We start from the raw sequence: 26,759 nt of genomic DNA on the forward strand, positions 1-26,759 counted from the left end.
AAGAATGAAGTGGTTGAGCAGTTAACAAAACACACTACTTCTTATTTCAGTCAGATGTTATTATGGGAGACTGTACGGTAGCAAAGGACAAATAAGTACGAAATGCTCGAGACAAACCAGCACAGCTTGTGCAAATGGAAACCAGGATTCTTTGGTATCTTTTGGGTATGCACATAAAATAATGGAGAAGGATTCTGGCTATAGCAGAACAGGCAGGCGAATAACTCAGGATGCCCTTTCCATTCTCGCATCCAAAGTTTCAGAAGCACTTAACGTAATCCCTCTATGATTTATACTATTCGTGTTTTCTCACATTATTAATAATCCAGAAGGTGATGCAGGACAGTCACTACACTAAGGAAGACTAAGATTGTCACTGCTCTGGAGGTTAAATAATGTGTGGAAGGCAGGCAAACACAAAATAAAGCACAAAAGTAATCCAACCAGTTTTATACACTTGTAAGTTCTAATTCAAACCCATCATGTTAATCAACTGACCTTCAATATAGAAATGCATTTAGTCCATACTGACAATCAAAGGAAAGACTAGAACATTAATATACAATGAACAGTAACACTGAAGATATGTTACATCAAAATCTGGTCTCTACCTCATCGACTATGATACCCTCTTAAAAAAGAAAAAAATAGCGTCAATATCAAAAGAGACTACAAAGACTGAGTCTATATATTATTCTTTTTTATAAAAAAAGGAAAATATGACAGGTGATATGAGAAAATGTTATAGAAAGGACAAATTAGATGAGGGCATCTTTCCCTTTTATAACAACTAAAAGCAAAGGAAAAGGGATAGTAGTGGCAACAAGAACCACTTTCTAAAACAAACTGTAACTTTGAAGACCTCAGTTCAACACAGTAGAGACTGGGCACTCAGAGGGCTGAGAACATTCCTGCATTCCTGATGACCAGAATCAGTAAGGATCCTTGACAGGAATGGCTCAAAATGATCTTTTCAGTATCTGCACCAGAGGCACCCCGCACCGCTCTGTACACACATTGCTCTGCTGCAGCAAAGTTCCCAACCCAGGTCCGAGGCAGCCTGACTAATCCTGCTTTTTATGATACAGTCACTTGTCTTCAGTGGAGCAAGTAAACCATGAATTCAGCCACTACGAAGTTTTGGCCTTGTTTTGTCATTTTCACTTTTTCTACTGAAGCCAAAAAAAAAAAAAAAGGCAAGTAAAGCACAGAAAGCACCACTTCACCCCAAACCAATGTCCACCGACAGGAACTCCTGTTTGTAACAGCACACCATTGCTTCCTTGGACTGAAGAGAGAGAGAGCGTGACAGGCAGAGCAGGGGATCGAACCCGTGCTCTCCACATCCCAGAGACGACCCTGGTACTCGGCTAAATTCAAACACAGCTGGAATATTTGAAGAGAAGAAGGAACAACAGCTACGTGAAACACCATCTTTGCAGATATAATAGAGAACTTGAAAGCGCGTATCTGTGCCTTTTGTTGTGGGTACGATCCTTCTGCAGGGTAGCGTGAGCAGGCACTATGAACACAGCAACACCTGGCTGCTTCATGCGGCAAGGTCGCTAAGCAGGGCTTTCCGATACCGCTGTCTTGCTGTCCCCCCGAGCAGGGGCCGCTTGGCAGCTGTGGGGGGACAGAGTGCGCAGAGCTGCTGCCAGAAGGCTGATGAGAGAAGATACAGGAGGCTTAGGAAGGGTATTTTAGCACCCAGGTGATGAAGTATCTCTGCAGAGCGTTTGAGGGGGCTTTTGGCAGCCCTGAGCCCAGGTAAATGTGACAGGACAGTGTTTGGGTTGTACACAACTTACTCTACTGGCAACTACCTGCTTCCATCACTGTCCGCTCACGTCTCTACACTTAGAAAGCAGTAGCTCAGATAACTCACCTCTGCTTTTTATCAGTTAGATCACATGTGTAAGGAATGATCTCTGAAATCAGCATCTGGGGGTACCACTTCTTTCTAAGTTATTTCTATTTACAGCCTGTGAATGTTCAATACTACCGAGAAAGCTTGTAAGTACAGCATCCTCTGCTGCTACCTCAAGGATGAACGTCAAAGTCTATTTCAGCGATATACCCATGCTGTACAAAATCCGCTCAAGACTGCATAGCTACTTCACAGATCTCTGAAAGAAGCAATCGGATCTTCAGGTGAGACACGGTAAGAACAAGAGCAGTGTGGCTGTGCCTATTTTCCAGTACTTGCGTTGTTACACAAGCGACTCCGCTACCACCAGTCACCACCAGACCTCTTCGACAACTCGAAGTTAGTGGGCAGCCATTTGTGGAGAGTCAGCTGGAGACAAACACGTCGGAGTTTATTATACGGGTTCCAAAACCAGGGTGTTTGTTTAATACCGTTGAGGCCAACTGAACTCCAAACAATCCTTGGAGAAACTGTGCCACAAAATCAGCCACGAGAGCACTTCAGAAGGCCACTGCTGTGGGATTCTCTCAGCATAGATGTAGTAACGTTTGAAAGACGAGCTGAAGTAAATTGAAAAGATGATTAAAATTATGACTTGATGCCACTTACCTGCTGCAAAAGAAAACCCACGACCGTTCAGCGGGTTGTTTGTTACACTCGTAATGACCCTAGCATTTACTCTGTACAGAATAAAAAAACGTGGAAGGAATACTAGAGCTCTAAAGTGCGTTTTGGGTAGCGATATGCTGCACAACAATTTATGGCATTACTCTCCTTTTCCTACAGCTGGAATTCGTGCCCCAAAAATTTATTTTGAAGCACGGTGGTCTTGAACTGCATGTGTTTGAACGGATTTGAACCATCACTTGGCCTTGCCAGCTGTGCCTTTACGTGGCTTCCTGCTGCGCCGCTTCAGGACCTGCTGGCGGGTGAATCTGGCTGCAAGAGAGGAACAAACCTGAATGGCTGCACGGGGAGGGCGAGCTAACAGCTCGGGGACCACCGCTTTTACCACCGCTTTGCTTTGTGTGGCTGTGGATTCCTCAGCATTCCTCGCTTCAAAGCACATCTGATGCCCAATTGTTTATTTTGCAGTGTGCAGTAGCCAAAATGTGCTCACTGTCACTACACTCAAGTAACCAGAACGTTTATTTCCACAGCAGCACGTGAGAGAACAGCTCCTCTTGCCAACTAGTACTTCTTAATTGCAATCTTAACTTCTTCAACGGTACGAAACAGAAAAACCCACTCACGGTCAAAGGATAACCCCAAATTAATTGCTGTATATGGTACCTCACCGGATTTTTTGTGACTATATGCAATGAGAAGATTGACCAATTTTACCAAAGGTTAAAGTTAGCTTGCTTTAACTCTCACTCCATCACTACTTTTAAACAATCCCATATGAAAACGCTTACATTGCTGGAAGAAATCCTTCTACCATTTTCTGCCGCTCTGGAGCAGTGAATGAATCAAAATATACATAAAAAAGTCAATTGTAAAATAACTTAAAACGCAAGCTGTATTTTTTTTCATGGAAAAGACCAGGTTTTTTTAAGTTACACCACGGGACAAACTCGCTTTTTAAAAAGAAAAAACTCTTTCTGCTAGTTTTGGTGGGTTGAAGGAACTGTTAGAAACTTTAATTTTTGATGTTGCCGTATTACGGTTAATGAGCGTATGAATAGGTCACTGGCTCCTGTTGGTTTTAACTGTCAGCTATAATCACTCTAAAACTAAACGTTTACAATAAAAAGGTAAAAGACTTTATTCATACTGGCTGTGGGCTTTAAAGTAGAAAAAACGTCTGTGGGATGTTGGAAAATAAAAGCATGAACCTTTGCGTCTGCTGCTTTGAGAGACTTTGGTCAGGTTTGTACAACAGTGGATTTCATACATTTAGCAGATTCTTAGTCCTCCTCGAAGTTAAGCCCAGTGAAAATTCAGTGCTGTCAGGACAGGGACTGAAGCTCCTAAGATGACAACGTCATACAAGAAACCTAGGTTTCACGTAACTAAAGTGAAGAGAGGAAAATCCTATAGATGTACCTCCTTTTAATTCGCCTATTTAAAGCAGCTCCCTCTCCGCGTCTGTAACAGCTGCCAAAGCAAAATAGTCGGCACGGACAAAACCCCTGCGATTAATCACCGAAGGGAAGCGAGACTTACCGGATTTTTTACATTGGCTTACAGAGCTGGGAAAACAGATAGGCTTTCAAACTTTACCAAGGCTCTATATTTAACACAGAAAAGCAGGCAAATATTTATATTACAGTCAAACAACCTGCAGGATCTTAAAAAGGAAAGTTTAATGAAATGCAGGGAATTTTCATTATGGGTTGCCATCATGGTTTTCAGCTTCCACCGTCCAGGAGTCAGGAATTGGTACAGGGTTTATGATGTACAAAAATGGTTTAAGAATTAAAAAATGTGGATATATCCATCACAGGAAAGAAAGATACTAAACAGCGGTTCTTCGTTGCTTAAAATACACCACTATTTATTAAAAACAGGAATTCAATACGGCTTGATGAGAAACAGCATACTCTGCAGAACGAGTCTAAAACTACAACTTCTCCAAGCTTCAATATGAGCAAACTGTTTACATCTGAAAAATATATTGTTTTAAAAACTGACTGAGCTAGCAAGCAGACAAGCCTGTCTAAGGGTATACATTCTGCTGTTTGTATATTTGAAATAAATACTCCTGATTAAAACGTGGAGCCAAATGGAAACACGAGTTTTCAAAAGGCTTAGACTATAATCTGGGATTTTTATCATTATTATCAGGATTTCAAAACTATCATCTGTACTTCTTGCTTCTCAATTATCCTATTTAGAAAGAGATTTGAAAATAGAGAGGCAAAATAATAATAAAAGCAGTGTAAAGAAGTATTTAGCACCTGTCAGACCTTGTTATATTTCACACCCTCAAGCTACATCACGGTACTGCGTAAAAGCGACGACTGAAACCTTTTAGTAATTCCAGGGACGAGTTTTAGTTAGTTCACAGTACTTGCTGCATCTGCTGTCCCTTGGAAGCGGTGAGAAGCACAACCAGCCTTCAGGCAGACTTGCATCTGATTCACCAGCCAGCAGCCAAAACAGACATTATCTTAATTACTGTAATAACACTGCGAGCAGACCAGCCCACTTCCTCGCGTATCTGTGACGTGACAGTCACTATTTTCCTGGATCAAACCCTCCGTAGCTGCAGCTTTCTGCTGCTGCAGCTTGTAATCCACAGCTCCGTCAGCTGTTGGCAAAGATTTGTATGCACTCCAGCTCTGCTCTGAGATAGACGTGGCAGACACAACCGCGTTACTGCTCTGCTGTGACATTCTATTTTCCTCGATTAACGAGGGAGCTCGCAGAAATTTCTTGCATCAAGACAACAACAAATTTTGAAAAAGTTGATGGCCCAAGAGGTTACACAATTTGAGGGACTATTATTTGCTACATGCTCCTTCTGCACAACTCCCTTTCCTCCTTGTGTCTGTGTTATTGCTCCGAGGGGGAACACTCTTCCCGAGTGATTATCCCTTACGCTGCACTGCTGCTGACAGCTTCCTCCTGCTTTTTGCATTAACGCTGTGGTTAGTACAAGTTTCTTCGCTAATACTAATGAGCAAAAGCAAATTAAGGCACTAACAACAGTCCTCCACAGAGTACAACTAAACTTCTTGGTCAGAAATCTTAGTTCCCGAGACTTACAGGGAAAAAAGGGATATAGATTTGACGAACCTTGGCCAGTGCAGGAAAGACAGGAACATAAGCAACATCCTTGCTATGCTGACAAAGGTCTTGCCATATATTTTCTCACTTAGTCTTTGCTCCCGCTGTTAGGGAAGGGTGAGCCGGGCAGCATGGCCATATTTTTGTTCAAGCTCCTTGCATTCCATGCCTGCTCATTGTTTTCTATCCTGTCGTTAGAAGCCAAGCAGGCTCCATATGTGTATTCAGGACTCGAGGGCCCAAAACAGGCCTTGTATCTCTCATAGTTACAATAATAAACTCTAGAAAACAAGGCTATCGTCCTCAACATTGCTACTGGACATCTGGAATTGCACACAAATTGCAAGGCAGATTTATATGGCTATATAAACCACTGTTACTCTCTACAAAGTCAATTTAATATTTTGCTTTATTTCAGGTTAATAAAAATGTCTCTGATTTCAATCCTGGCTGCTGTTACTCTTAATGGTGAGCAAAAACCAGCTAAGCATTATCATGGCCACAACTGCCAACCCTAAGTATCGAATGTCAGGTTCATCTTTTGCTCAGCAAGCAGAGAGAGCTCAATATTCAGACGTGCTGCGTTTTATGACTCCGCACTACATACAACAAGGGACTGTACCCACTTTTCACCTCTCGCACACTTCTCTCTTTTTCACTCACCAGGGAGCTCTCAACTCCACTGCTAGCAATGGATGCAACGCAGCGCAAGGAAGACGCGACTTCCACTTGGAGGCCTCAAGTCACCCTCACTGATTCTGACTGTGTAGCAGATGAGGGTATCAAAATTATCAAGGTTCACACAGGGTTACAAGTTACTAATGTTTTCAACGAATGATCTTTCATACGTGCTACAGTGTTTCGAAAATGTGCTACTACACCCACAGCAAAACTTCAATTAAAAGAATCAATCTAGCATTTATTAGCCAGTACCAAAAATGATCATTCGAGAAGGATGATCAATATCAAAGTTAAATCTTTTTAAAGACCTTCCCCATTAATGAAAAGAGAATCCCGCTCTTATAATAAGATGTTTATAATGTATGCTCAGAACGGATTCCCTCATTCCAATAACTTTTTATGATGTTAAAATTGAGAATCCTCCAATTCATGTTTCTACATTAGGGAGACTTTGCTTTACTATACCTAACTCCATGATTTTGGACTTCTTTCCCAAATCTACCATGGGAATAAACAACAACAACCGCCCCCTTAGTTTATGTCTTGAAATCGTATCATCTACATCCTATCAACCACAGACCTCATTTAATACTTAAAGCTGAGATACACATACGACACAATTTGAGGCTGATCTCTATAATCACTATTGCTGTGACACCTTGCCTGATGTGGAGGTACGTGAAGGGACGTACTCGACTGACGTCTCTTCCCTGCCTGTAGAATTGTTTTCCATGAAGTAACTGTCTAAATAAACACTGCGTATCAAGTCAAAGCTTGGTTTAGGAATATTCTGCCAAATGTGGGAGTTCTACAAAATATTCTTGTGAGGAAGACAGGGAAGTATAGATTGACAGCTCTTCCTACACCAGAGCTCCAGAAATGGCCTAAGATAGTTCGTACCCACAGGACGGCACCTGTTAGTTGTTTCGAGTGTGTAACTTCTGCCCTTCTGGGGATACTGCAGATTACAGTAACAGCCCGGTCGTGTCTGAAAGCAAAGGAGGAGGATCCTGCAGCGCCCGGCCGCTCTTAAGGGATTTCATTGCCGCAGGCGCTGTGGATGGTTTGAGCACCCCAAGGTGGGGCTACCCAGTGCCTACCGTCCTACCAGCTTCCCGCGATGGCCCTCAGGGGCGCAGCATGCTAAGATCTGCACACAGTATAGTGAGCATAAACTTGTTTTCACGCTACAGTGTCAGAGCACTGGTAGTAAGTACTTCCTAGACTTTTCCCCTCTCAGTACGAACCTCAGAAGTTTTATGAACGGAGCGGTTAGTAACGCTGATGTACAGAGGAGTATAACGTGGCGTGTCTGTTTGGTGCTCAAGCACGTATCAAACGGGTTGGAGAATCAGAAATGCTGGATTCTGACTGAACAGGCTGCATCGCCTCCTCCCACTTACCACGAATGAAAGAGGCATCTGTACTTCTCACAAAAAGAGGCCACCTTTTGTGCTGCAGATCATGTATCACACAACATGTATTACTGTATTGTGACATATATAAGAATTCACTAAATTTGAGCTGTTTCTGCCACGTTAATCTGTGTTTGGCAATACCTTTTTCCATTTAAATCACCCGGAATAGTAAGGACTTCTGTAACACGACAGAATTACACTCTGCATTCACTTCGTAAATGAGAGTGGGCTCAGGTAATGAAATACATTTCATTTAAACTGCCCTTCTAATCAGTTACACCAAAGCTTTTGATCTAAAAGTGAAAGACAACAGTTTTGAAACCTCCAAGTTCATTCCTCTCATTTCTTTTCATGCTCAAATGAACAGTCCAACCTGGAAACCAAGAACAATCAGCACCTTTGGATAAAACCCAAAGCATTGCTGTTATAGGCAGGTAGTAAGATTAGACTCTTCTTGCTGTAACTATGAAGAAAAAGGCTCAACCCTCCAAAATTATTCTTCTGCTGAAAAGGACAGATGTTTTTGAAGGAAGTACCTGCTCAGTGCTCTATTATTTCGGGATGCAAAGATCTCTATTGTTTGGTTGAAGCATGTGCATGCTTCAGAAATTGCAAATATTGTATTACCCACTCGTGTAGCTAGAACTATTATTCCTCTCAGAGAGGAGTGCTTTTTAATTTTTCTAGTTGCATTTGACTTTTGGCAGTGTAGTCCTGGAACGTAAAATGCCAAGTTGGCAGCTTTCAGAAAGGGAAATCTCAGTAAGCTGGGATGGTCTCTTTGGGCTCGTTTTTCTTGCAGGTCTTTTTCCATGTGCCCGTGTCCCTCGCTTACCAGCATCAGCTCTTACCTATAGCTTTGCTTCTTACTTTATGTTTTATTAACTCTAGTTCTCCAACCCTAGCATCACTCTAGGGTTCAGAAATTCACTGTAAAGTTTTGTCAGCTTTGTCCTTCCCTGAAATGTGAAACAGTCTAACGGTGGTAGGTTCTAGTATGCACACCCAAAGCTCTCCTGAGTCGCGCAGCGTCAGGCTGTCCTGTGCTGTGGATTACAGGAGTCCAGGTTTGCTGGCAGACATGTACCTCATGCTCACTCCCCACAACCTTGGATAGGTTATAGTAACAGACATTTTGCATTAAAAAATTCCCTGACAAATCCAGTAATACTTTTCTTTATAGAAAATGTAATTCCCTTCCTTACCGATAGTGGTACTTTAAAGAACAGGAGCTGAATTAGGCTGCTCTGGAGACAAACCAATAAAGAGTTGATTTTAGCCGATAATAAAATACCTCTTGAAGTCCTAAGGACTGGACACTCAAAATTAGCAGTGATAAAACCCCTTCTGTAATGATGAGTAAAGGAGATCAAGTCTGAGATTCTGATAAATGACTTACAAGAATCAAGACTCAGTGCAGGCAACTAATTACAGTTCAGTGGTGAAAGGGTAAGCAGAGGGAATTTCCCGCGCCGTTTCTTTACCAGTTATTACTGCGTGACTAAGGACAGGTCTGTTTAACAGCCTGATCAGAAAGCTCGCTTCCATGCACGCGGTGTTGGCACAGAGTTACAGTGGCAGCTGCCTGATGAACCTATTAAAGATGACAGACCAAGGGCACCCACCTTCCATTGACAGCAAAACATAGTTGACATATTCCATGCAACGCTGCTGTGGCATTTTGTAGAAAAGTTGCTATTTTGGGATTCTCATCAACAGGGCCTTGAACGGAGAGGAAGCAGCAGTACAGCTTGTCTATCAGTCCTACGTTCACCACGTAACTAGAAACAGAGGAAAAACTGGGTTCAAAAAACAGTCCATGCCAGTTCCAGTAAACTTGGCAAAGGAAGTAATTTCTGCTTCTCTACTATCAAACCACACAAAATTCAGGTTGTGATTACTTAAATGTTCTTTCTAAAGGCTTCAATAAAACAATTCAAATTACAGTAACTTCCAATCTGGCTCTCTGCAACTATCAGTAGTTTTTGTTAAGAGATCTGTCTGTTGTAGCATAATTTGTATTATACTGTACGAGAAAGATAACTGTAAATGTTTATTTTACCGTACTCCTAGGACGACAATGGAATTTTGCCATAGTTAAATGATTTATATTAATCGTGATAGCTCTGCAACAGCATAATTTCTTTTTAGCATGGAGAGATAAACTTTGTAGAACACACTAATTCAAGACGACAATGACGTTAGGCAGATCACGTTTTATTGCAACACGTATATCATAAGTGCTACTGCCCAGTTGTTGGGTTTTTTCCCTTTTTAAAATATATGTAACAGCTAAGAGACTAACAGAACACACAGGTAACAACCTTCTCCCATCAGTACAGAAGGATCAGGATCAGAAATCCCCCTCAGGAGCTCCACCAAAACTCAACGCAGAGATTAGATCATCATCACTGATCACCGGATCACTACTGCTAAAGTCTCTTCTTTGAATTTCTAACAGCTTTTTCTAAATTTCTAAATGCTGCTCATCCTCGTACCAAGTTCTCTCTGTCCACACCAGGTTCCCTCATACTTCGATCATTATCCGCTACACTTGAGAAGTGCACGCAGATAATTTTTTTCCAACATCACTTTGCTGGTATCACCTAACTACACACACTTGCTGCCTTCTACCAGAAACATTCAGCTTCTCAGACTTCACTCCATCTCAACTGTTCATTCGGCTCAGTTCTGTGAGATCAACATCCTTCGTGGAGACAAACATGCCACTGTAATCGCTCTAATTTTCTTTGTATTTTCCTCCACTCTTACGAAGTGGTAGAAACTTCTTGTCAAAATCGTAAGAACTGCCGTTACATCCTATGCCTCCAGCTGACTTAAAAGACGTGGGGAACTGGCTGCTTTCAGACACCATCAACTGATTCACTGTTTTTACTCTATCGTCTACATAAAACCATCCTGTTGTTAGTACTGCTCCACCTACCACAGTTGTTCTGTCTACCTGCAGTTGCCTCTTAGGGAGCAGGATGGGAACACCACTGGCTCTACGTTCCATGTCAGGACCACCCTGACCATGTATGGAACATTATTAAAAAAGATTGACTCTAGTAAATAGATAATACTGATTAGATAATGCTTGTCACAGGACATTTTATTAAAAATTACTACATGTCTTACAGTCTGATTTTGAAAAATAAGGGATTTTTAAGATTAGGGAAGAAAACCTTTTCACTTTTCAGACTAACCTCTCTTCAGGACTAGAAGACAGACTCTCTGCCAAAATTTACCCTGCTGACACAAAACTTTTGGAAGCAATGAAAGTAACTAAGAATAAAAATACACAGGATATAAAGCAAGAAGTCTAACCACAGCATAAGAGATTTTTGAAGCTGAAGCGTAGCCATTAAAAACATTTAAAGATGCAAAAAGGTTATTAATTGCACACTCGCTCCTCGGGCAAGTTTGTCTGCTCCATTTAGTAACATGAAAAGTTACCAGCAGTAAGTTTCTTGCGGATTCGGATCTAAGCAATCCACCTGATCATACAGGTGATAAGCAAGCTCTCCTGTATTAGCAGAATAATTCCAGGAACAGACCTGGGTGTTAGATTCGTCACAGTCACAGAGAAATGCTGAGTGCTAGAAATCCCTCTGTGATATAGGAGGGGAGAGGAAGAACTAATAAAATACAGCTAATACTGACAGACGATTTCTCAGAAAAAGGCATAACCACTCTCATCAATATTCTCTTCCTTGTTCCCTAGGACCACCTCTATGGCCTGACTGACACCTGCAAAACGTGTTCATTGTCCCCATGCCTTTGTAAAGGAAGCTGGATCCCACACCTGAGCACAAAGCGGCTCCTCTTTTGGCAGAGAAGAAAGAGAGTTTTCAGTCTACTGAAACTATTCAATAATGGCACCCGGAGACAAGGAGACGACGCATGAAGCACTCCCTTCCTTGAGGAACTGAGCACACAGACGAGTGGAATGTCAAAGCTCTCTAATCTACTGCCTCCATCTCCCAGCCTTTTTACCCATGGTAGCACAGTTCAGAGAATATGGCTACCCTTGTGGTAGCCAGTCAGTGCGTAGATAATTGTTGCTTATGCATCAGGTCTAGTAGCTCTAAGCAGGGAAAAAAAATATTATTTCAACTCTCCTCTTTATTGCCCCATCTTCCTAAAACTCTCATTTAATCAGCTCCCCAAGGACAGATGATACAATGACCTGGAGGTGAAAGATTCTCATTAATACCAGAATTTGTCTGGTTTTGACTAGTTTAAAATGCCTTCTCTCTTTCCGTCCTAATTGCACTATTACCTTGTCATCATGCCTTTCATTCTCCATTTATAACCAGATCCCCTAAAGTGCCTCAGGTGAGGGACCTAGCTGGATTCTCACGTATCTTCTTATCTTAAGGGTATGCCTGTGCTCGGCCCGCTCAGTGTCAGATGTCTGCCCAGCACAAATATCAATAAGCAGACCTCCCACCCTCCCATTCATAAACGGGGAGAATACAACGTCCTGAAATTCCACACTCCTTCAGAACCTGTTGGGGGAGAAGGCAGGTTACGCGAGAACAATAAAGTTTTAGAGGTCACTGGTATCTATGACAACTATTTGTTTTGCTTTCCTCCTCCAGCTGTCTTTTTGGTATTCATCAGCATCGTACCCCACTTTGGAAAGTCTGAAGATGCTCACTGTGACACATTTTCAGTAGCAGATAGAATTTCATTTCTTCAGAGGGCTGACGATATATTGATGACTTTTTATAAAATCTACTAGTGAAACTTCTAGCAAGTTTAATATATTAATATATGTTAAAATATGTTAATATATATTCATATATTCACGGTCAAGTGCTTTTACCAAAGAAGTAGAACGCTTCAAGTAAAAATAAGCAAAATAATGTATTATCTTTTACTCAACTGTTATAATTCACTGAGTTATTTTGATTGAAATTTTGTTCAAGAAAGATAAAATTGCTATTAAATTACAGCTACATTATAAAGGTTGAAATCAGACTGCAGGAATTTTTGGGTAATAGGAGGTATATATTTTTTGGCAAGCTTATGTGAATGCATGCATGACATGCAGGACTTCACGGGCAATGGGCACACACAGCTGGCACAGAGAACTGAGAGAAAATAATGCAAATATGGAAGCTGACTCCTAGGTAATAAGGAGATAAAAGTGATGGGAAGGACAAAACACAAGTTCAAAACTAGAAGACTCTTGGTTTTCCCTGTTTGTGTGTCTGCAGCATTTTGAAGAACAGTTCTGTGTGAGAAGATAGCATTTCAATAGTCTTTTTGACTACACACACAAACTACTCTTACTAAGAGTTATTCTTCCTTTCTTAAATGATTGCCATTTTCTCTCTGTTGTAAAGAGGGTTTAGGGAAGTTTAATTAATTTTTTTTTTACCTGATTAGGTCTTGGACTCTGCTGCTGAAGGCTTCCACTTGTGAGGATTTACTTTTCACTTCCTGTAATATCTTCAGTGCAGTAGAGTGGCGGTTTCCATCTGGGAAGCTGGAGATTAGACATCTGAAAATCACAGCAGTTATCCTCAGAAGTCCTGTTGTTAAATCTTCAAATACCTGCTTATTTGCACTTCTGCCTGAAGTAGCATTATGGTCATCCGGAACGCTGACCTGAGAAAGAGAACAAAAGAAAAAACAACCAGAACTCAGTAGAAATAATCAAAGTTCGTAGAGAAACACTTCAGAATTTTTATAGGAGTACATGAAAAATAATAATAAAGCAACATATTCTACCAGTGCTGATGGACATTAAAGCACTTCAGGTACAAGAAAAGGTCTACATTCGTTACACCGTCCCTTGTCCATCACGTCAGGAGCACAACACGCAATTCTCTCCGAGCAGACCTCGGAGGAACAGAACCCGTTTTTCCTGAATCGTTAAACGAGAGCCCACACCTAAAAAGTGCAGTGACATCGAGATGTACAAAGATGTACATAAACCTGAAGACAAATCTACAGGCAGGATACAGATCTGGAAGGAAATCCTCATGAAGAGTATATTTTTTTTTCCAACTTTTAAATTTAATTATATTTTCTAATTTCTGCAGGCCAAGCTAATTTGAACCAGTTGAAACTCTGCCCTAACGTGATCAAACAGTAAGCGAGTGGGTGTGGAGGTCCTGCAGTTTTACAGGCAGAATCCCGGCAGCACAGACGCAGCAGCCAAGAGCCAGGGCTCCTACGTGCATTCCCGGTGCTTAGTGCTGCTGGACTCCACGTCCCAGCAGACCTCGGCGCGGGCACTTTTATGAGACAGCTTGAAGCTTTCCACACCCTCATCAGTGATCAATACTGGCTGAAAACTTATTTTCATTCCCGGTTAAAATCATTTACACTTGGTATACGCAAGTGAGGTCACAGACAATCGTTCCTCCCTGTACAGGTATCAGGAGGGATTTGGTAACACTTGGTGACAAAGAACAACATGCACATTTCTTTATTATTCATTAGCTCTGAGCCTCGTGTTGGTACTTAAAACTCACTGGAAGAGTCTGTTCCTGGTGACGAGCCAAGTGAGCAAGTGAGAACTCTTTAGCTGCTTATTCAAGTTCAGTAGGAAAAACAACATTATGGTGCTCCAGTAACTTCTGTTGACTAAAATAATTCATGCCTAATGATGCTAATTGCCTACTGAAACAGAGGGATTAAGCTTCACAACATATAAATCAATTTAAATGGGACGACTTTCTGCTAGAAACACAAAGTTATAAAAATTGCTAACAAATGCTACTCACAGCTCTTTCACCCCAGAAAAAAAAATGTATTTCTTAAAAGATTTAATAGTATTTTGCAGCAGAGCTTTCCATTTGCTGTAATATACAGTACTATAAACCGAAAATGTCTTATTTTTGCCTCCTAGTAAAATGTACGTGTGAGAACTGTACTTTCTAAGTATATAGCCCTCAGCTTCACAAGTTCATGCTTTAATATAAAACTGTTCTTCCTAATTCGTAAAATAAATGATTGTATTAAGAGTGCCAGATCTATTTATTGCAGAGCTCATTTTTCATATTTGATTTTTGGTGAGAGAGTGTGCATGTGTTAGTACAAAGTGAGAACAAATGTGGGGTTTATACTGTGTACATCAAGGAGGCGACAGAATGAAATACTGTTTTACAGAAAAAGGGTAAATTTGAACTTAATTCCTACCTTCAATATTTTCTGTTTAGACGATCTCAAATGAGTGACAAAAGATCAGCACTTTTACTGAAGAAGTAATTAATGGGATAGTGTGAAAACGTGTTGAGATTTATGTTCAAAATTAATTGGGGTGCTTGCAAAAGTGATGTATTACTTCGCTTGTTGATTATTATATCAAGCAAGAGGGTAGGAAATCTTAAGATTTAATAGTGTAATTATGAAAGCTTTCAAGCTCTGGTTTCTTTGTATCGATTACACAAGGAGTTAATGATATTCAGAGACAGTGTGTTTGTTGAACACGGGCTTTGGATGAGCAAATGTTAAAACATTCCACATTTTTATTTCTGAGCTTCAACAGACTTCGTTTAACTGCCACAAATCTACAGGTACAACTGCACACTCAAACTGACTTGTCAAGTACTTGGTAGAGAACATCTGCAAATCACAGGAAAATCAGGAAAAAGGTAACTGTTGTTCAATTATTTGACTCATCCAACACCTCAACCCTATTTTAGCATTTATGGCGACCGCCTCTGCTGGGCCTAATGGAGATTCTTCCCTTCCTGAAATCCGTTCCTGAAACAGATCCCTCTGATGACCAGATTCCCAGCCCTGGTAGAGTCTCCATTCAACTGCTCAGCCATTCAGCAGAGAATTCCCCTGGTGCAGGGATTCCCTTGCTTGTGCAGCGCTGCCATGAGCATCTCAGCTCTGCCCAGCATCTAGGACTTAATCCTGCACGATGCTGAACACTATGGCCCCAGTCCAGTAAAGCACTTAGGCACACATTTAATATAGCTGAAAACGTTACTCCGTTCTGACTCATGTCACCAGCAGTACCTCTGCGTATCACAGCACATTTCTTTCTGTGCTAACAAAAACAAAAACCCCAGTTTCCAGCTAGCAACACAGAGCTCTGTCACCGAAAACTCATTCACGCTTTTGTCTCGTAAAAAGCGTAATCCTTCACAGCTATGAAGAATTTTAAATATAGAGCTGCTAAACCTAAATGGAAAGTCTTCAAACCTTTTGAAGCATCCAGTTTCTGCTCATTTGGTCACTCGTGTTGTATTTCTCTCCCACCAGCGGTGGTGGTTCTGTACCTTTTGCATGTGTGAGTCATTGGGCTTGCCTCAAAAACACCCTGGGAAAAGCATACTTTCAGAACAGTATCTACAGGACACTACAATTTCTACGTAGTAACTAGTGAACTAAGGAAATGGAAATGGCCAGGGAAGTCTATGGGCTTAAGACGGCGCAGATAAAGGTTCTCCTTTTTAAATTTGCTACCCCTAAATATTTTAATACACCATGATTTCTCCTACCTGAGCCCTATTTACAAGATTTACTACAGGATTAGCATACCGGCTTCCTACTGAAGCAAATAAACAAATTGTAAGATTTTGGGGTTTGTAAAAGTTACCTTATTAAAACGACAAGAAGCTTCGGTGCCTTTTTCCATTGCCTACACTGACCGAATTGCAGCAGAAATGACCCCATCCACAGAGCTGATATCTAACCGAGGTACTTTTCTGGCAGCCTTGATACTTCTAGGCGCTGGTCCTCAGGCTCCAACTGGACCACAACCAGAGGAAGAGCGCGTTTTTTAGATCTCTTACGGACTGGGAAGGTAGCAGTTCCCCACCCAGTCTCGTTATTAGGGGCTGGAAGCGCTGTCAGTGCCATAATGGCCGAAGGCTGGCAGAATGTAATTTTAAAACAGACCAGGACAGCTGAGAAGCACGTACATGCCTTTGATTTTGGAATTCTTGTCACAATCAGTGCAAACAAACATGAAGCCATCTTACTTGTTGCAGTACAGAAGATTAGAAAACCGACCACAAATGGTTAAGAAACTAGCAACTGGGATAGAGCGTATACTGTCATTTTGAAGCACCCAAATTAAATGCCAGCACATTCCAGTGAAGAAATGGTGGAGAAAAATCACTTCACTGTGACTAGATAGCCAGATTAGCTTAAACCCAATCAAAGCGATCGTTCTTCATGAGCAAAACTTCACGTGCCTTTGCCCACACCAGCCAGTCCAGGTTTAGGCACTGCATTTTGGAGAAGAAAAATGTACTGAGCAACTCACTTTCGATCTACTTACATTTTTATCTCATACTTACATTTTGATCTCTGTTTACATTGCAATGCTCATTTCACGTTTTTATGTTCACTAATGACATTTTATTTAGAATTTTTCGATATTATGCATTTAAAGATCGTCTTAAAAATAATCCTAGTGAACCTGTTTGAAATTTTCAAGATTTCAACCAGAGTTATAAATGGCAACCAACTCTGGCAAGTCAGCCTGCTGGAGAGAGACTGGCAACACCGTTCGGCTTTTTTTTTGTTTGTTTTGGTTTTTAATTTTGAAATCAAGCCTATATGTTGCATGTTTACACAAAACTATCTCCTTAAAGGAATAAGAAGAATCTGATTCTAGCCTTAGGCAATTAATCATACATTGAAAGAAAAGCAGTCTACAAGTTTTATTGCATGTGCAGGATATTAGCAACAGCACACGTGAATAAATGCAGTGCGTGGCAGTGACGACCTCAAGCCAGCCATCTGCAATTCTGTGTAGTACGCAATTTGAAAATGAAACAGAAGAGAACGTAATTTTGCATATTTACGTGAGCAAAGAAATGCATCAACAAAAATGTCTCAATTTCTAATCCTTACTGAGTATTGATTTGCATTATGCTTTAACTGCTTACAGCGGGTATGCTACGATGGGAAAGATCTGGACAAATGAACAAAATCACCTGAGAATATTTACTGGACGAGGTGGCCTTGTCCAGCTTCTTATTCGCAAAAGCTTGTGAATTTTCCCTTTCAACTAACTGAGAACATACAAGTAAAAAACGAACTGTCATGGTTTTCTTATGGTGAAATCACAAAAGGACAGATATCCAAAGGAACGCCCAAACCCCTGGTCTGTTTACTAAACACACTATTTACAAATGCAGGCACACGGAGGTACCATTTCCATATATGACTTTTGAGATACCTTCATGCAAAAGTACATGACAGCTGTCACCTGACTAGAAAAAAACCCCAAATAAAAAACTACCCTCACACCCTTACAGCTCTGTGTAATTACTTGATTCTCTCAGTGTGAAACCTTCCAAAATACAGCATTAGGAAAGTTCTCAGTCTTTTGCAACTATCTTCCAAGTACAGCAGGCGAAGGAGAGCAGAGATAGCAGTCTGCAGGTAAATGAACTACAAGTGGAGCACAAGATTTCCGTGAATGTAGGTGGGAAGGTTTGACCCATCAGCCACTGACGTCAGGTAACACACCACTACTGACCTCAACAGACACCGACTTAGGCATTACCTGTGCTCAGGAGGCCAGGAGAGGCGAAACGGTAAGTGAAGTCTACAGTCTGGTCAGGGATGCGATAAAGGACACTAACAATTAACTTGGACAGGCTGGATGTCAGGAAAAAATAGGAAATAAAGTCCATTTGTTATTCTATCATTTCCCATTGGTACCCAAGCTTTCACTGGAGAAAAAGTATGCTTGGTGTTTTGTAATTCTTCAAGTAATATTTTGAGGAGAAAAATGTTACCTGGCTAAGAAAACCAAACATTTTGTCACCAATGAGATGCGATTGTTTTAAATTTTGTTCTTTAAGACAATCAGCTCTGAGTTTTAGCAAAAGTGAAGCTGACATTGCCTTTGATTAATGAATGAAACCAAAACTAAAATGATAGTAAACTGGTTGGACCACAATTAAAAAGGTTGATACTGGCTGTATTCAAGAACATCGGTAAAGGTTTCTCAAAACTGGATTCCTTCTGTCTCTGTATTCGCAAATACTGCCATACTTGTTCAACAATTTGTGAAAACCTTGCAAATACACGTTCTCTTTTATTACTCCTGGTATTAGTTAGGGTTTATTTTCCAATAGTGAATGGAAATACAGATGATACAAGCAAAGGCAGAATCTCCAAACTAGGAATACTGGAGGCAGCTAAACTCTTTGGAGGGACATGTTTAAATATTTTGGTATTCTGAGCTTGGGCCAATGAAAAAAATGTTCTCCATTTGTTAATTTCTTTTCCATAAAAAAAAATTAAAACTTGATCTGATTTATTATATTTCCATAAGAGAAAAATCAGGGTTAGAAAAGCAGCACTGTATTCATCTTTTTGTACTTAAATATGTACTTCCTGGAGCTAGGAAGATATCTGCGTTTAAGGGCCAATTTTGCCTGACGAGAACATAAGGGACTTTATGCATAGGAAAGAAAAGTCCACTGTGGATCGTGAGAAAGATTAAGCTTTAATTACAGTTTTGCTGCAATCCAAGGGTAGTATTTGGCAGCAGACTGACAACAGCTTTAAGGGTAGTAAATTTTTCTTGTGTAGTATCTCTGATCTCTAGGTGGCCAACATTTCCTAAGAAATACCCTCTGTGCTTCTGCAGGAAAAGCCGGGTCTTTACATAGTGCTACCCTGAGAAAAGGGAAGGCGTCTGGCATCAGAAGGAGTCCTGCCACTTGTAAAGTGCTGAAGGATTTCACCTCGTGTGTAATCACCCGCGGAGCCCGTGCCCTGGCTCTGCAGCGAGCCAGCAGCGCTGCGCCTGGCCCAGCACGACACACGCACCTTTCACTAAGCACGCTGGAAACCTAACACCTGGCATCCTCTTGGAAAGGTCTGGTGAAGAACAAAGGGCTGGCAGCGACTTAGAGGAGACGCGCAAGTTGCATTCAGGTTTGCTTTGTGTCTAGGACCTTCGGACTATCTTTTTAAAGTGTTCGTCAACAGTCCGATGGCTTGTTGATTCTAACAGCGTCATTTAAATTATTTAAAGTATGTACATCACTTTTCAATTAACAAACTGCTTGGCTCATGAAAATACATACACACAATTTATAAGTAGAAAACCAGGACTAAATATCTTATGATGAGCAGGTCACTATGAATTAAAAATGAGTTTTCAAATAAAATATTTAATGACATTTCAAATTAAATGAAACACTGGAAAATTAAAACTTTCAGTTAGAGTCCTGCTATTTAAGCACTTCGGCAAATCAGGCTACGGCAATGTATTAACCTGACTTATATTCCTGATAGTGAAACACATTAGAATCAATCACACATGGACAACTCAGAATATTCTACACTTCGAGTACTACTGTAGAATGAAGTATAGAGGAGAACCTTAGAAAACATTAAAGACAGGACCCTCTCCACTCACTGGAGTTCCTGGCGTGTATGATTTTGTAGAATTTATTAGCAGAAGCAGGAATATCTGTTTGTACAGAAGATGAGTAGATAAGTTACCAAATACATACAAGAAAAGAATCTTATTCTTTTGAGCTTTTATTCTCATGTATCTCCTGGTGTTCTTATACTTAAAATAATATGTTTGTGAACCATACAATCGTTTAACAAGTAAAATAGCTATTTAACATACCGTGAACTGGTGTAGCAACAGGTCCATTAGAAAAGTGATCTTATTACTGAAAAGAACATAGGTGCAGTTTTCCACACAGTTACTACAGGTGAGGCTGTAGACATGTACTGTACTGCAGAGTGACCTAAAAAATTAGAAGGAAAGATGAAGAAAAATAAGAATTTTTTTTTTCTTCTGTAAATTAAAAGCAAATAACTGGAAGCACATCACAAAACAATCTTTCAGCAATTCATATTCATTGTCTTAAACTTGGGGTTCCAAACAGAGCTAAAATTCTACATGAAACCAATTAAATAATTAGTAACAACAAAACCGAGCAGGAGAAATTCCTGTCCAAAAACTTTTACTGACAAATTGTGAACCACTATTGTACAGAGCCTGTAAGTGTTAGTGTGTAACTGCAACAGCATCAACTGACCGACACCTGTGGCTGGTGGGTAAGAGATTAAGAACAGAAAATCATGAACACGAGTCACAGAAAGCTCCAGAAGTACAAAACATGCCCAATTCTTTCTACCATGTCCAGCAATTTCCATCTGTTCCAGCTAAAGTATTCTTCTCAAAACAGGATTTGCAGGGAAGCTGGGACCACTCCTATAGAATATACTCACAGAGAAGATAAATCTGACCACGGACAATCTGTTCCAGAATAAACACAGAATTCATTTCTTGAACTGTGCTTACTACAAAAGCTATCACTGCCACCACAGAAATACGCACACAGACACACAACACAAATGCATCATAAATATATACAATAATAAATAAAGACCGCTAGAAATTTGAGTTGTCTAAAGTAAACCAAAAGAAAAAGAACTCTTACTCTGTCGGGTTTTTTCAACATGTGAAAAAATGTGACTAAGTTCAAGTAAGCTCCATAGAAGAAAATAAATCGTGAGCAATGTCAAAAGACCATACAGAAGTGGGCCTGCAACAAACAAGTTATCATGCAGAAAACATCAAAGCTGGTATTTAACATAACAAGCTGCAGACTAATCCAACATCCTTATGAAGAGAGAGGTTTTATGCTTTATTTTTCTCCTGAAGTATTTTTTGAAACAAAGTTCTGCACATAATACAGCAGGCTGCTCCGTTCACTGCTGTGGCATCTGATCACTCAGTGTGGCTCCCCAGAACAGAAACGGCAGCATCTTACACACACACATTGTACTTCTAAGCCAAGAAGAGCTGGAAATGCTCAGAGGCCGGAAAAGATGGAGTAAATTTTTTTCATTTGTGTCTCTGGTTTGTCTTTTCTTCAGCCGGAGGTATCATTTTGAATCTAAAAAAAAGCATTATTACCTTGCTTGGTTTGACCTGCAAAAGCATAAAGAACAATTATACCTTTCCTTTGTCTATACTCTGACTGTCACCGTATTACCAGTTATACTAATTTTACTGTACTGGTGAACAATTTTACTCAAGTGCTTAATTTAATCAGTTTCAGTCTGCAGGTCACATGATGTGAAAACAATATTAAATCATTATTTAATGATCAAAGGCAAGTTAATTTTCACCTATTTCACCTAATTTTTACCTTCCAAAGACGACGCCGATACAGCATGCTTCATGAGCATCTTTCAAAACCTGCCCTGCAACAGGCTCCTCTTTTCCTTCCCTGACTGTATAAAGGTATTTATTTCACTTTCCTCAGTAATGCTGAAAAAAAATGTTCATTAGGCACCTACTTTTACTTTTCACAGAAGATTGTTCCCCCGTGTAGGGGTGTTTACAGGAGAGAGGTACATGAAACTATATTGGTAGTGTCTATTTTCAGTTGAGAAGAAAATGCCTTAAATAAACATCTGGTGGTTTATCAGCTATTCTGATAATATTTAAATCTAAACATTATAATTTACCCAAAGGATCAAATACCTAATAACTTAATAGGTTAGCTTCTAATTCTGACAGCATTTAATAGTTTTTCAGTTGATTTACTTATTATTAATTCACTGCAGTAATGTTTTTTCATGCATGGGATTTCTAATTCCTAAGAGGATCATTTATTTTACATTTGGAAACGCAAAACCTTCCCACTTTATATGCAGAACAAATTCCACCGTAAGAATGCATCCTGCTTTTTCATTTCCCAACTGATTCTCCTGTCAGAAAAAGTACTTGCATTTTCAGAGACTCAAATAATGCATTTGAAAAGGTAATGTTAGCAAATGGATGTCAAATTAATTTTTCACAGCAATAAAGAGGGCTCTTTTAATTGATAACATAAGCTTGCTAACTACGGCTCATCTAAATACATTCAAATCACAGCCCGCTCTGAACTGTGATTCCGTTCCACAGTTTTGTTTTACTTCAGAACTGGAAGTGTCAGCACAGAAGCCGTCCCCAGGTGGTTCGCAGTGTTAAATGGCAGATTAAAGACAGCACAACTAATTTCTTTAATCTTATTAAGGGAACAACAGCTGTCAACTGTCACCATTTCTGCACAAGGCCGCTGAGACAAGCGCAGTGCTGCGAATGTCAAGCCAGAACTTTATTTTAACCACCAGTTAAATTCTCTGGGACGAAAAACTCAACGCATCTCTTACCGTTTCTTTCCCTGCTGGAAGCTCTAACTGCTCTTAATTCCAAAATGTTTATCTCAAGAGATGTCGAAACCAGCTGAAGTAGTGAAGTAGGAGCCCCAGGTAAAGCAGCTGTTCACTGAGTACCGCTGTTACTCTAAACTTTGTATCACACCCGCAAATCAGCTTTAAAGCTATGTTAGACAGCCTGTATACTCACACCACACGGTAAGTCTGCCCTCTGATACAAGGCTCTCCTCTAGAGCAAATCCAATTATAAAACCACTCATTATGGCACACAAACTTCGATCCAAAAGGAAATCTGTCTTTAAACTAGACAAAAACATGCATCTGGATATCTACTTTACGTGACCCCAAAGAAACGGGAAGAGGATTCATTTAAACCAACATTTTCAAGCTAGATCTCAACAGTTTATATGCATGCACGTGATTTTCGTTTACGCTAGCACATCTTCAGTTTCCTCGGCGTGCCTGATAGAAACAAGGTGACAAACTGTAACTTCTATTCAAAATACTGGGCAGCAACAGTATGCAGCTACACAAAACTCACCCACCACAGCGCACCAGAATACGCAGGCGAGAATTCACAAACTGCTTTAGAAAGATCAGGGCATCAGCAACATACAACAATTCACCTGTTTCAGGTGTAAAGCTTGTTCACGTCGCATTCAGCTTCTGACGATTATAAATGAATGTACTTTGATTATCAATGAATAACCCCAAAAGCTCAGTTTGGCAGCGAAATAGTACAAAACAAACCATGCTGAAATTGGGGGTGTGTTAATTCAGTGGTGAACTGCTCATTTTTAAGCAGTGTAAATATGAGGCAGCACTCTGATGCAGAAAGAGGGTGATCAGTACTGGTATTTAAAAGCTGAGCTGAGAAGAAGCCAGGGTGAGTGATTAATGAAAAACGGTGCACAGAATGGCTGTGGAGTGGATGGTTAACGAACCACCAAGGTGAGAATATGGATTGAAACAACAACAACCACCAACTGATTTTAAGGTAACAATATCAATTTTAACTCTTTAAGGCTATACAGGCCCTTATACTTCACTCTCGGGGCCTATTACACAATCAGAAACCCTCTAAGATTCACGATCAGCTATTATTTTGTTCGTGATTTACATTATTCAAGGATATCCTATTGAAAACCCGGCTCCGGCTGAAGTCTAGTCTCAATTAATAGAGAAGACAAAATTCAGCATCAATTCTCCTTCAAGACACTTCCAAACCCAGACTGGAATTTCACTCCGAAATGTTACTGTACTTATGAATAAACTACCGCATGAACGGTGACAATCAAAGTACTACTTCACCCCAACGTTCACAAGTGTGATAGAATCCAAGTCTTCTACAGATATTCTCCAGCCCCTGGCTTACCCATCGCTCCATTGCAAGATTTGGCTCTCCACCTAAAAGTGTCACAGTATTTCACAGAGCTCCTTTCCACAACAGAACGCGGTCCTGTATTGCACAGGAGGGCAACACTGCTTTATTTGTGAGCTCTGAGAGCTTGAATCCAGCTCTGAGACAGCAAGAATACATCCTGGGGAGAGACAGATGCTGCAGGTGTCAGATGTTGAACTCGCACAGCGGTCAATCTCTTCAGAGTATCTTTATGTCCCAGTCCCAACTGCTATAATTTTCAATAAGTGTTTCTCTAGAGGGAATAACCTTACAAGAAAGTGAGAAAGCTGCTTTTGTGTGTTACATAAAAAAAAAAATCTGTGAACAAACCTACAGAACTGCAGCAACAGTAACAGCACAGCTCAAGAAATTATGCTTGTAAAAACAAGAAAAACTACAAAGAACAAGCTCTAAAACCAGTTCTCAGCTCAAAGGAGTTCCTACTGAAAAAAGTCACTAGTATCAATGCCATCCAGAATATTATGTGGGTGCTCTTTTCTGCTTTTTATGTATGTCGTTATGGTTCGAGCTTTTTTACCCTGATAATATTTGCTTTAAATAATCAATGCTAGAAATTGTACAAAAGGAAAAGATACATTATAATAAAACCGACTTTAATCATGTCTTAACTTGTAACAAGAGTCCTCCTCTGTTCCTTACACAGCCACTGCTAATGTCTATTTAAAAATGCTGGTCACCCAAGGAGCTCAAAATATTTCACAAATGTTAATTCAACAAACTTTACAAACCTGATTTGTTAGCAGATTTGTGACAACTTTCAAGGCCCGCTACACGTCAGGGCACAAAGGGGCTGAGCGAGTTGCAAATACACAAGGCAATGCACGGGGCAAGAACGAATTCAGGAAAATTACAAAACGCTACTTTAGGAAGTAACACTGCTGGACACTAATTTGTACGTTAACAGCAATAATAAAACTCACTATAATCCACCCCTTTCTCTTTTCCTTTTTCAGTGATTTATTTGAAGGGGAGAAAAATTGCCCCCAACACCAAACGCATCATCTGTCTCATAAATGTCACATCTTTCTCACAGCATTTGCCATCCTGCTGGTCTGACTCCCAATCTGGACAGTAGTACAAAACAACCGGCATATTGTTAAATCTTCTGATAATAAAGCTTTATCTTGTAGACATGGGATTAAAGTTCTGAGCTGCGCCATACTGCCAGGATTTTGGAGAAAGAGAGATGTAGATAATAGCCCGTGTAATCTCCTCACCTACTTGTAAATAGCTTATCCTCGCCACAAAACAACAGACAAATTCCCAATTTAAGATGGGTACAAAAGGTTAAACATTGCGAGAGCACACAAACAACCCTAAGCACAGTCCTTTAGCAAAGCGTATTTGGGTAGGGGAAGACTGGAAGGCAATGAACGAAAGGTCTTCACTCAGCTTCTTTCCACGGGGCTTCCCTTTGTCTTTAAACAGAGAAAATTGCTGCTTCTCTCAACCCAGAGTTTAAGAAATCAGGATGTAAATTATGTAATTTAAGAAAGAAAAATAACTCCAAACTAATTTCAAAAATTAAATGAAGAGAAATGGGATGCAAATTTTCTTCCTCATTTCAAGAGCTAAATACATTCCATGATTATCTTTTGGTTCTGACCTGCTCTCAAACATTCTGTAGCTAAAACAACACATTAGAATAATTTCTGAAATACCTGCCATGAGACCACAGCAATCCGCATTCACACAGTTTCTGCAGAAGAGCCACGTTTGTGCCTGCTTCGAACTGCTCACTCAAAGCCCTGCCCCCTGGAACTACTCCTTGCTCTCAACAGTTGAGTGCAGATTGTGCACAAAATACGTTCTTCTGGAAAGACGACCACAGAAACAACCGCGGAGGCAGCCCTCCGCCACGTGCAGCGACACCAGGTCCACCGCGACACTCTGGCAGACTCCGGATTGTCCAAGTTACTGAGTCAAGCAGCTCGACCCTTGCAGAAAACATCCGCGAGAGCAGCTAGCTTTAGAAAGCAAGAGCCTGCGTAAGTTAGATGCAGCCTGGTGTGTAACTTGCGAACTACACCACTTTCAGACGCCCGCGAACTGGAGACTGTGATTTGCGGTGAAGTTGAACGGACCGCTGGGTTTCAGTAGTGGGGCTAAGCTCTCCAGTAGATTTTGTAACACACAAAGCTGCCAGGAGAGTTCATAGTAATCTCTTTTCTGCCTTGGTATTTCTTTTGGAAATACAGATAGTAGAAAACTTGTGCTAATAAAACAACGTTTAATGAATTTTTGAAAGTTTTAAGCATTCTTTTTCTAATTCAGTCATCAATATATTCAGGAATCTGAGAAACCAGTTATACTGGTATGAGATAGACAGGAACTATCACAAAGGGGAAAACCTTTCACAAACCTCCTTGGATATTTTTTCTGCTATAGAAACTTAGGCAAAGCTTTACGTGGTCACACAGTGCAGCTCTTTCCC

The 26,759-nt window shown here is 40.4% G+C and overlaps 1 protein-coding gene across 1 annotated transcript in view; it reads right to left on the reverse strand.

The window, feature by feature from the left end:
• The window catches only part of SCAPER (S-phase cyclin A-associated protein in the ER), a gene marked incomplete at its 3' end in the record, with an annotated part of 146,209 nt that overhangs the window by 22,236 nt on the left and 97,214 nt on the right, over window positions 1–26,759 (reverse strand). The window contains exons 25-27 of the mRNA XM_010142808.1: window positions 20,351–20,474; window positions 13,154–13,383; window positions 9,390–9,545 (exon numbers count right to left, since the gene is read on the reverse strand). Coding sequence (XP_010141110.1) covers window positions 9,390–9,545; window positions 13,154–13,383; window positions 20,351–20,474 — 510 coding nt within the window. The remainder of the gene's footprint in view (window positions 1–9,389; window positions 9,546–13,153; window positions 13,384–20,350; window positions 20,475–26,759) is intronic.

Source organism: Buceros rhinoceros, unplaced genomic scaffold, assembly GCF_000710305.1.
Source record: "Buceros rhinoceros silvestris isolate BGI_N320 unplaced genomic scaffold, ASM71030v1 scaffold12319, whole genome shotgun sequence".
In the NCBI taxonomy this organism is placed as follows: domain Eukaryota; kingdom Metazoa; phylum Chordata; class Aves; order Bucerotiformes; family Bucerotidae; genus Buceros; species Buceros rhinoceros.